The sequence below is a fragment of the Mytilus edulis genome, chromosome 5 (assembly GCF_963676685.1).
Source record: "Mytilus edulis chromosome 5, xbMytEdul2.2, whole genome shotgun sequence".
In the NCBI taxonomy this organism is placed as follows: domain Eukaryota; kingdom Metazoa; phylum Mollusca; class Bivalvia; order Mytilida; family Mytilidae; genus Mytilus; species Mytilus edulis.
The window spans coordinates 51,299,121-51,311,563 of NC_092348.1; the positions used below are offsets into that span (position 1 = coordinate 51,299,121).

At 32.2% G+C, this 12,443-nt stretch overlaps 1 protein-coding gene across 1 annotated transcript in view; it reads left to right on the plus strand.

The window, feature by feature from the left end:
- LOC139525461 (fibroblast growth factor receptor 4-like) overlaps positions 1-10,758 on the plus strand; it is a 225,506-nt gene extending 214,748 nt beyond the window's left edge. The window contains exon 20 of the mRNA XM_071320811.1: positions 9,657-10,758. Within this exon, the coding sequence (XP_071176912.1) occupies positions 9,657-9,831 (175 nt within the window). The 3' untranslated portion in view covers positions 9,832-10,758. The remainder of the gene's footprint in view (positions 1-9,656) is intronic.
- Positions 10,759-12,443: the final 1,685 nt, after the last annotated feature.

Sequence of the window (12,443 nt, forward strand, 5' to 3'; positions counted from 1 at the left end):
GGACAAAAAGTCACAATTCATTTTTTCTGATAATTTTCTTTGAATAACAGCCACTAATTTTTACAAAAGTATTTTTGTATTTTTCTTGAACTATTGTATATAAACCAACTTTGTAAACAAAATTTATAAAAAAAAAGTCATAGATGTTCAATATTTGTTAAAAAAAAACAAAATGTCAAAGTGGATTGGCACTTAAATGGCTTCATGGTGCCAAGAAATATATCTTTTGCATGATTAAAATTAAATAAATCTTGATTTTTCAAGTATAATGAAACATTTCCTAAACTTAAATATGAATATATGTATTAAAAAGTAAATTTTTCAAGATATTTCTCTTTTATATTCAAACAATTGTCAACAAATTATTTGTGACTTTTTGTCCTGTGACTTTTTGTCCTACCAAATTTGTGACTTTATGTCCTGTGACTTTTTGTCCTGTGACTTTCTGTCCGTTTACCTAATAATCGTCGTCTCCCAACGTATATATATACTTAAATAACTATTTGATCAACGATGTTTAAAATTAAAAGACAACGAATTTAATGTTATCTTTCCCTATTTTTGAATGTTATTATAAGTCTGTTCAACTTGCAAGAATACCCCTAAAGCGGACAAATATCCGACAAGCAGTTTATTCTTTAAATTGCTGTCATTGAATATCAAGAAAGAAAATAAATCCCGAAATTGATACTCAATAGTTTTCCTAGAAAATATTCACATTCCTTGAGGATTATTAGTGTACGTCCAGTTGCATATATTTTACATGAATGTTGGAACAATTGTGATGATGACGAATTTTGTCCTTTATTCGAGAACAATTTAATTGATATATAAATCTGTGAGTTTACTATGTTCTTAACTTCGATGAACAAAGCAAGTTATAAATTGACCTGTATTTAAATCAAATTGTTTCTTTTTTTTCTTCTTCTTCTTTTGGTATACAATAGTCTATCGAATTTGTTGATTACATACTGTTGGCATACATGGACTAGTCTATTTACAAAACTTTTACCACAATTTACACAAAATGTATGTTTCTTTCTTATGTTCAATGAGGGGGGATAGGACCTTTACCGGGACTCCGGGATCGGGTGTTTTTAAGCTCGGGATTTCGGGATTGACCCTTTCGGGATCCGGGAATTCTTTTATCGAATTTCGGGACCTCGGGATTTCGTGTTTTTTAATCCCGGGATTTCGGGATTTCGTGTTTTTAAGCTCGGGATTTCGGGATCAGGACCCCTCCTACCCTCCCTCTTCAATGTATACATGTATACATATTTTAAATTGCGCTACTGACTATAGTTCCGTAACTTTCTACCAGGCGTATGTATACACGAATCGTCGACAAGTGCGCACATTTTTTTAGATCAATAATTCTGGTATTTTCCAATCTGTCCTAAACTATTGACAACGAGTATATATTACATTTTCCCAAATTAACCCTTGGAAAAATATGTAAATAGATTTGTATTTCTTCAATTATTTTTTTTTGTATTATTTTTTTTTTATAAATAATATTCTTTACACCAGAAATGTTATTTATAAACAAGCGTATGAGTTCAGTAATGAATAGTATATTATATCACTTTCGGACACGCAAGACAAAAATGTATATTATACATGCACCTGATAGTTCAAAATCAAAAGTTATAAGTAACGGTCGTGTACTGATCAATACCTACAGACTGAAGTGAAACGATGCATGAACTTGCAAGCCCGCCGGACAGGAAATCGATTGAATACCTGGACGTGTCACCTTACACCCCTTCCAATACCTTTGGGAGTAATACCTTTAGCCATGCTGGTGATCAGATAAGGGAAGATCCGAATTTATTTAAATAAAGTTTATTACTTGAAAGAATTATGAACGAATTAGATTTTCGAAAACAATTTCCACGGAACACTTATTTATCATTTTATGATTTGAACTTTGACTTTTTAACTAATTACAATATTATCAGTTTAAAAATAACAGACTATATGGTTATTTAAAAATATAAGACCATTTTCCGTATCAAGTTATTCAGTCAGATAAAACAACCGTACGATTGACAAGATATCGACACGCAATTACGACTACATCGTTTACTGTAGTTTTGTTCCTTTGTGGTTTATTGACATATCGGGATTTTTCATCGGAGAAGGTGACAAGATGGCGGAGAGTAGAGAACTGATACTCAAAATTTAAAATCGATGGTGATCTCTTATTTAGCGGAATAAAACTTTAATATCTATAAATTTGAGCATTTTTATACAGAATGGACATAATATCAATTTTTGATTTTTTTGCGAAGTTTCCCTTTAATTAAAAATAATTTTATAACTTTTTCTGTTGTCTAAAAAAATAATTCGAATATATACGTTTAACATAGAAAATTTATCTCATGAATGTGTACAATTGCACGTCTGTGCGTTTTATCTTCTTATTATCGGCTGGTTATTAGATAAAGCATAAGTCATCGGCGCGCTTACGATTACGTTAAAATATGATTAAAAACCAAGACTTTTAATGATTATATTTTAAATCCCGGCATGCAAAAACCAGGAGAAAACGTCACGACCTACAGGAAGTAGTTAATATTTTTTCATTAATTATTGAATTTCTCCTTTATTATTGCACATTTAGCGATAAAACTTTGTGAATATATATATTATATCATTATGAACTTATTTAAACCATAAGAAAAAAATCGCGAATTTTCCCTTTAATGTTAATAGAAATAAAAAAAAATGGGCATTTTTTAAAAATAAAGGAGGAGCAGGGCTAGGAAAACAGTGACACCTTAAAGCTAATCCCGGCTGACCGGGCCGCTTGAAATTTTGACGCATACAACAATCACTTTTCCATTGTGGCGTCAGATATTTTGTATTGTGACGAAGTTTTGCGGGAACCTGTGTGATACCCAGTAATGGCGGACAAATAGCAATGAGGTGTATTGTCCTGTCCCAAAAGCACCTGACTTTTGATACCTTTTCTGAAATTCTCCATCAATTAAATTTTTTACAAAAATTCATTATAACAAAAAAAAAGAAGGTGTGGTATGATTGCCAATGAGACAACTCTCCACAAGAGACCAAAATGACACAGAAACTTACAACTATAGGTCACCGTACGGCCTTCAACAATGAGCAAAGCCCATACCACAAAGTCAGTTATAAAAAGCCCCGAAATGCAATGTAAAACAATTCAAACGAGAAAACTATATATAACGGCTTTATTTATGTACAATAAACAACGAACAAAAATGTAAGACATGAACAAACGACAACCACTGAATCACAGGCTCCTGACTTGAATGTTCTTAATATACTAAATGTATGTTCATATTGAAATTAATAGAAAACAAAAAAATGGGAATTTGGGAAATACAGGAGGGAGAAAAAAAAATTCCTGTCCCCAAGCGTATGTTTATGTTATAAAGTCAACCTGTAGCTTTGATATATAAAAATGATAGAATCTGAAGCGAGACGATGTATGAAATTTTCTTGCTTTGTACGATATCAAGACAAAATATTCAACTCAAACACGCCCTAACATGAAAAGGTGCACTCGGTTTTCTCTTTTTGATACAATTGTTACCCTTTTTATCACTGAGTATATGTGAGTTTCTTTTTATCACTTAGTATATGTGACTCGCATAAACTATCTCCAATGTGAACACACTCAGCTTGTGTTTCAGAAAACCTTGACTCATACATGTCTTATAGGTTAGACAATACTTGGTCATGTTTTATTTATAGGTTAGACAATACTTGGTCATGTTTTATGAAGATTTAAAAAACAGCAACTTTTAATTTCGTACTGGGCATGAACTATACTGCTGTGTTCCTTATATTCCAGTTTCCAGCTGTCTCTCACTCCAAGAGGTGGAAGAAGAATTTCATGTTATCATAATATGTACAGAACTTAATAAACCTAGGACCAAAATGTTAAATGAACTTTCTAATATTGTCCCCTGTTTTAATTCAATGCGTAATGCCAAATTTTTTATAATAACCATCGTTAACAGTATTCGTAAAATGTATAATGTGAGAAACAACTATAATGTCAATATATTTAATAGTTATCCCACGCGGACGCGGTGTGTCAGTGTGAGATCACCCCGGAGGCCTGAGAGGGTGATCTACCACTGACACATCACGTCCGAGTGGGATATAAACTATTTAACATCCCAGCTGTTTTACATTAGACGAAAAACCATTTACAATTCATAAAATCTAGTTTAGAACGCCACACAACCATTATAACATACTTTATATATTACTATATGATGCATACGATACCCTTTATGACCCCGAACACGATGAGTAGATATCGAACAATGTCATCTCGCCCCACTTGCCAATCGGCCCACACTATATCGCCACTTTATAAAAAAAAATGGTCCCAATCTTGTTTACCGACTCGCCCAAATTCTGAAAAAGGGTAAAATCAAATTGAACAATCAGTCTGACAACTCACTTATTAACGAAAAGGGTTTAAACCCCACTGAATAAAGGTCTGCCAACTCGCTCCACTTATAAAAATATCTTGCTTCCTTTTAGTATGTTAAATCACTTTTTAATCGTATCCAGTCGTCCTGGTGAAGTGGTATGTGTCGTGGCTTGATATGCTAAAGCTCTTGAGTTCGAATCCCAGCATAGGCAATGAATTTTTTCTACGTGAATTTTGATAGATAGTCTTTTCCGTATAATTAATTATAAGTTTTATAGTGGATTTGACATTCCCGCAAAAATGTTACAGAACAAAGAAACTCAAACTGGGGTGATCTGGATCACCCCTGTTAGAACAAAGGAGCTGGGATGTAAGAACTGTGAATGATTCATGACTAATACCATAGTGTTCTATATAATTAAGATATTTGAAATGATAACTTTAAAGAGGAGGCATGTTGTCAAAAATGGTATTGTAATAAATATTAATATTTTATTTCAATGCTAAATGTTTATTTTGTCTATCGTTGTTGTTTAAATGTGGTTTTTTTTTATTTCGTAACAATCCTATGTTGTTTGGATTTCAGACTAAAAAAATCTTATTTTTATTGTTAATCTTAATCACAACCGTATAAAAACAACAAAACAACAAATTAATTTAATTTTTGCTTATTCACAAAAGGACCGGAGCTAGAAATGACAAGTAAGATTTGTTTAAACAAGTATAAAGTTATGGTTTCAAACTCTTTCACTCCAATAGTTTGGTTTGAGTTTGTTGTCTGTGGTATAAATAGATTGAGGTCAAACATATCTTGAATATAATAGCTAATGACCAAAGCATATAGACTAATTTGATTGATTTAACAACCAAAAAAGTTCGGGATAACCAAAAAAAGAATACATCTCAGAAGAATTTGGAACGTTTTACGAACTGGCTTCACGAACAAATAATTATGATGAATTTTATTAAATTTCTTCACATTTGCATTTCGACTAATTTTTTTTATTTTTATTTTTTTATTTTTTTTACAACATAATAATTTTATTCATCAAATATTGCTTGTTACAAAAATTATCAAGATTCCAAGCTTCTCTTGATGTACCCTGTTACACTCCACTGACTACACAGGGAATAATCAGCTGATTAGATTAATTGACAGATATACATTTTATTGGGCGTATGACATTTGCGCCGATTTTGAATATTTTCATTCTTTCATTTGCGCAGATTTCATTTTTTCATTTGCGCCGATTTTATATTTGCTCCTAATTAGATTTACAGGTAAGTTAATACTTGTACATATACTGTACTTATACCATTGATAAAATCTGGTTATAATTGTTCATTTGTGTTTAAATTACTTTTGATTCATATTGTTCTTGAACTTCGTTGTAACATGATGGACAAAGTACACACTGAAACGAGCCGAGGAGTCAATTCTTTAGTAATCGAGGGCCATACATATCGGAAGGTTAGTGTCCTGAAACATAACAACATATCTTACAAATTTACCATAAATCGTGTAAAGCCAGTCACCACGGATTCTAGTGTCAAAACACTGATCGAGCATAAACATGTGGCACATGTCCGAAAGACAGAGGTTAAAGAACTACGGGTACTGTCAAGGAAAAAGTCTGGAGGTGTATCTTCTAGGCCTTCTTCCATCTCCCCGTAGTGAACAGTTTTCCCGTTTAAATGGTTTTACACTAGTAATTTGGGGCCCTTTATAGCTTGTTGTTCGTTGTGAGCCAAGGCTCCATGTTGAAGGCCGTGCATTGACCTATAATGGTTTACTTTTATAAATTGTTATTTAGATGGAGAGTTGTCTCATTGGCACTCACACCACATCTTCCTATATCTATGTTATGATTGACAAATCATTACATTTATACAAATGGCTAGTGGAAGAGGTCTAAAATGATAAAATAAAAATTAAATGACTTGGATGGAGAGTTCTCTCATTTGCACTCATACCACATCTTCTTATATCTATTCACCTGTAATTTACCTGTAAAAAATCGGCGCAAATGAAAAAAATAATAGGCGCAAATGAAAGAAAAAATCGGCGCAAATGAAATGCAGATCGGCGCAAATGCAAAACGCCGATTTTATTAAGTTAAACAGTTAATGCAGAATAACAGTACTATAAAATTATTCATTTGTTATATTATTTTTAATTTTTGATAACATTGGACTTATTGTCTTATCTCTATTTGTGTCTACTCTCTTATTATATTTTTCACCAAAATTCTGTAGACATCTATATTTTTTGTTTTCTGTTCAGATACATAGTATGTCTTATATATAGAAAATCTAATGTAATCAACAAAATTATTGAGAAATACTTGTTGTCTGTGATTTTGTACCCAAATATTAGGTGTTGTAGTTTTATCACAAAATCTATATTACATCTTGTAAGGAGGTCATCTATGTGTTGCCAAAATCGTGTCAAATAAGAATACTTAAAAAAAAAATGATTATAGTCTTCTTCTAGGTTACAAAAATTACACATATTATTGTTAGTTATTTTCCATTGTGATAGAAGCTTCTTGTTAGTACAATAAATTGTAGCAGTTTCCATCTGAAAATTTTTAATTTATTTTCAGTTAAATGTTTAAAAATCCCGACCAAAGAACAGAAAACAACCGAAGGCCACCAATGGGTTTTTAACACAGCGTGAAAATCCCATTACGGGAGGCATGCTTCTTTAACAAGAATATTTTGTCCCACATTGAACAGCACTGAGTTACTTTGACAATCCATGTCAGTTTCAATATCTTATAGAGTGTTCCCCTCTGTTAAAATTAGTTTGTTACCCGTATTTGTTTTTGCTTCATCGAGTAATATTTATTGAACAGTGATATACTACATGTTCTGTTGCGTTTATTTATACAACAAAAGTAAGGTACAACCATTGATCTCTATTTAACAATTATATGATCTTTCGCATCAAACAGGCATTTGGCAATCCCGCTGCAAATGTTTGCACCTGTCCTAAGTCAGGAATCTGATGTACAGTAGTTGTCGTTGGTTTATGTAATTTATACGTGTTTCTCGTTTCTCGTATTTTTTATATAGATTAGACCGTTGGTTTTCCCGTTTGAATGGTTTTACACGAGTAATTTTGGGGCCCTTTATAGCTTGTTGTTTGGTGTGAGCCGAGGCTCCGTGTTGAAGGCCGTACATTGACCTATAATTGTTTAACTTTTTTTAAAATTGTTATTTGGATGGAGAGTTGTCTCATTGGCACCCACACCACATCTTACTATATCTATTTGGTTTCACGATTGCATTTCTTTTATTTTAAAGAAAGCAACTTGTATCTTAAAAATTATAACATATAGACCAATAAGCAAAAATTTTCAAAAATACAAGATCTACAATAGGACAATATGGAGGAAATCGTCAAACGACTCCTTATTGTAGTAATTGCCCTTTAATGCCGATTTTCACTAAAAACAAATTTGGTTTCGCCTTCTATCATGTTCTATGATAACAATTACTATAATAAATAAAAAGACATGTTAGATCACAAAAATGGTTAGCAAGGCAAAGTCTGCTAACAAGTCAAATTTTGTCGATAGAGTTAGTAGACTATCACTCTTTATGAGAGTGATTTCCCATAAATGAGCACTTATTAAAAATGGTATTTCACATCCTAAATTGTATGGTAATATTGTACTTAAAGCGAGAAAATCACTATGTGATCCGTGTAAACTCATCGAACCTTCAAACAAACTTTTAAGTAAGGGTTATCGTACCCATATTGTAATTAGATCTCTGAATATAGTTTACATTGGCACTAATATCGATTTTGTCATTAGCAAATTAAAACATTACATAAATTGTATCTCCTTATGAGGCGGGATGTATAGAGACACAGACACGTTAAATTTTATCTCTATAGAAGTCGCTCCTCACTATCCTACTTCCTGTCGATACATTCATTTTTGGCATTGTACTAGTCATGTCTTCTCTGACTGTTCATGACGTTAAAATAATAAATCCCTGGGATGTGGTTTAGTTGATTTTAGTCTCTGATGCATGATTTTTTTATCATTAATTGTTTTTGGCTTTTAACTAGCTGTCAGTAACTGCGAGTACTCTCAAATTGTATTTTCTTGTTAATTCGACCTGTTGATAATGTTTATAATTCTTTTTTGTTGTTTTATATTTATATGGATCTTGTCTATATTCCAGCTTTGATTATTTGGAATATCACTTCTTCTTACAACATTTGTATAAACTTTAAAATTTACCTGTATTTTTTTAAAACCGGGTTTTTTCTAAAGTGAATATTTTCGAAGGGTTAAATATTTCGCAGTGGTGTCTTGACATGGCTTTGTTTGGACTTGTTTGTTGGCTTTTTGGCCTTGATTGTTTGTCCCTAATATTTTATTAACTGTGCATTTGCATTCAGATATCGCAGATCAAATTTATTCGTTTATAGTGTATTAATGTACGTTTTTTGATTGAGTTAAGCCTGCCAATTGATATTTTATCGTGTGTTTTTCTATGTTGTGATGTTATGCTATTGTTTCAGAAAAAGGGAGAAGGTTTGGATCCATTAAAACGTTTAATCCCGCTGCAAATGTTTGCACCTGTCCTAAGTCAGGAATCTGATGTACAGTAGTTGTTGTTTGTTTATGTAATATATACGTGTTTCTCGTTTCTTGTTTTTTTATTCTATATAGATTAAACCGTTGGTTTTCCCGTTTGAATGGTTTTACACTAGTAATTTTGGGGGCCCTTTATAGCTTGTTGTTCGGTGTGAGTCAAGGCTCCGTGTTGAAGGCCGTACATTGACCTGTAATGATTTACTTTGGATGGGTCTCATTGGCACTCACACCACATCTTCCTATATCTATATTTTTTTTGCGCATTTTTGTGTTTTCATCAAAAACTAAAGGATATAGAGAGAAACTAAACAGACTTTATGATCAGCAATACAAGATCAGCTGAACAGAGAGTTTTTCTCAAGAATTTCTCGTCTGCGATGTTGGAGAGTATCCTTTGTGAAATACGAGATAGACTTAGGTGAACGACACCGGCTCATTAGAGACTCTAGCCCGACTAGTATTTGTTTTGTTGTTTTGTCATAATTAAGGTTGCTGTCTCATTTGTGTATATCACATGTCTCATTTACTAATATTAACAACTATTAACAAAGCTAATTTTAGTGTCGAAAGTTCAACATATATACTTAATTGATGTTTCACAGGTACCTATTGATGACAAGATGCTGGGGCGCAGAACCTGAAAGTCGTCCAACATTTAAAGAGATTGTCTGTGATGTGGAATCTTTGCTTTCCCAGGAGGCAGAATATATAGAACTGAATACATACCAAGAGGACAAATATAATATGTTGGAAAACACATCTGATGAACGGGTGTGATTTTATAACCAAATTGACAGAATTTTATATAATTAGTATCATGAGTATTATTTTTTATAAATTGGTGTCATTATCCTTTCTATTATTCAGTCATATACGTTTAAAAATTTCAGACGGTTGACGAGTGGACTTTGTCTCCATGTCATTTTGTAAATGAAGGTGTAATACCACCAAATCATAGTACGTCACATCCCGTTGCACACACAAAAGGGTCGAAAAAAATATTCCCTTGATCTTTTCATGACATTTATTCATGGAAAATGAATTATACCTTGAGTGCAAAAGAGATTGCATTTAATCACAAATTCTAAAAGACATCAACTTCAAAAACCTGGAATTAAAGGATTTTCGTTGGTCGTTGTCTAACCTCTTTTGTTTTTCGTTTATTTGATTTCCACATTAAACAGGCTATTGGGTTTTTTTTTCTATTGATTGTTTTACATTAAGATTATTCGCTTGGGCTTTTTGTATCATACGGTATGTTTTTTCTCCATTGTTAAAGGCCCTATGGTGACACATGTTTGCTTACATCTGCATCATTAAATAAACGTTGGTCTCTGGACTGGTTTGCTCAAAACGTTGGATAGTGTTAGCCAGTGGTTAAACTGCTTATCCATTAGTTAACTTTAAACAAATGGATTATTTCTATTGCTCAAAGTTTATCCAGTGGATAAAACGTGCTATCCGCCGGATAAATTTATCCGGTACTTTTTGACTGGTTAAGTTTTAGCCATTGGTTAAAAACGGCATTGCGATTGATTAATAATGGGTATTATTAAATTAATATGTTGAAATTTCAGATAATTGCATTGTTTATCATTGTTTATTACTTGTTAACCTTTATATTCGTCACATATGGTATTTTGAAGCTCATGAAAATTTGATATAGGTGTAAATTTTCACTCCTTCTCCCTAAAAAAAGAAAAATACTCCACTTGACTTCGATCATTTGGCATACACAGTAAACACTCACTTGTGGCATTTTACGTAGTGATTGTGAAGTCAAAAACTTATAACATTTATACTTTTCAATTTTTTAAAGTTGTGTCCACCTCATTGTCAATGAAAGCTATACGTATAAAGAAAAATACACCACCACGGACGCTGTTTTTTAATTTGATTTACTTTTAATATACATATTGCGATTTCCAGTTAAAAAATTAAGGAAATATTTACTTAATCAACATATAGTGGTAGTGGTTCATTACATTTGCATGCATTTGATTTACAGATACCAGTGGTATATAGATTTGTACATATTATGAGGCCTTAGTTACATTGTAATTACACGTTGCCATGCGTTCTATCAGGTTCGCGTTACTGTGAGGTATAAAATAAATGCTTCAACCCTGTACCCAATACCTGTTTTGTTTAATTATTTAGAATTAAAACAATTCTATAATTCTACGTTCTCAAAAACTATGGAAATATTTATTATCAATTAAGTAAGTGTTTGGATACCAAATATGTAACAGGTACAAAAATGTTCAAATCCTTTTAAATATTTATTTGATTTAATTTCTAAATTTCCTTCAGGTGACTTTAAATTTCTTTTAAGCCGAAAATACCAAAATAAGCACAGTGTATTTGGTTAATCTTGACGCTGTTTTGTTTCCAAAACTCCATGCTACAGTCTTGCATAAAGATCCATAAAGTACTGACAAAAAAATCATATTAAAAAACTAAAATGTATTTTGTGGACATAGAATTTGGTTTTTGTAAAAAAATATATATATATAAAAATTATATAATCTAAATCCTTATTTGTAGTATTAAGACAGATAACAGTGCTGAAAGTTAGGTTGAAGTAATATATAGATTTGCGAGTAAAAAATTGAATAAAATAATTATTCCAAATAAATGTGTATCGCCTGTGTACAAAAAACCCTGTACAAATTATAATTTGTACGAAATTACAACTTCTTCACAACACATGTATATCAATGCATATAAAAACGTTTTTAAGAATTTTTTCTTGTTGGATACACCAAGGATTTGTATAGTAAGATCTTACTATACAAATCCTTGGATACACATGTAATTGCAATATATCATGCATATTCAGGACATACAAAAACAAGATATGCCAGATCTGCACAAATACAGATTGCCTCTTTTGAAGGAGGTTGTGTTAAATAGGGCAGAAATCTAGCCTTGCAACAGGCTACCGATAACACAGACCAATTAAGGAGATATTTCAATGATCTTTATACGTGCAGATTAAGTTACATATGCCTGAATGAGGCATTGGATTCAGGATTACGTGGCTGCGTATCTATACATCCAGCACAGCACATACACCATTTCTTTGGCGTCCGTATAATGGTAAGGCGATGTCGTTGATGGAAGAAATTCATTTTCCAGACAATATAACTTGTGTGCTAGTGAATGGATCTCTGTGAAATTGATTTTAACACAAGGTTCCATACCACAAAGGAACGGGTTTGGATTGATTTGGTGGTTATGACTTAAACTATTTAAAAAAACGTGTGTACAAGTGTATGGATATCTATGAAATTTAACCACAACATGCTCAAGGTTACATACAAAAAAGATGGATGGAATCATGGATTAATTTGGGTGTTGTCCTAATTTGTAGGAATAAGGGGCTA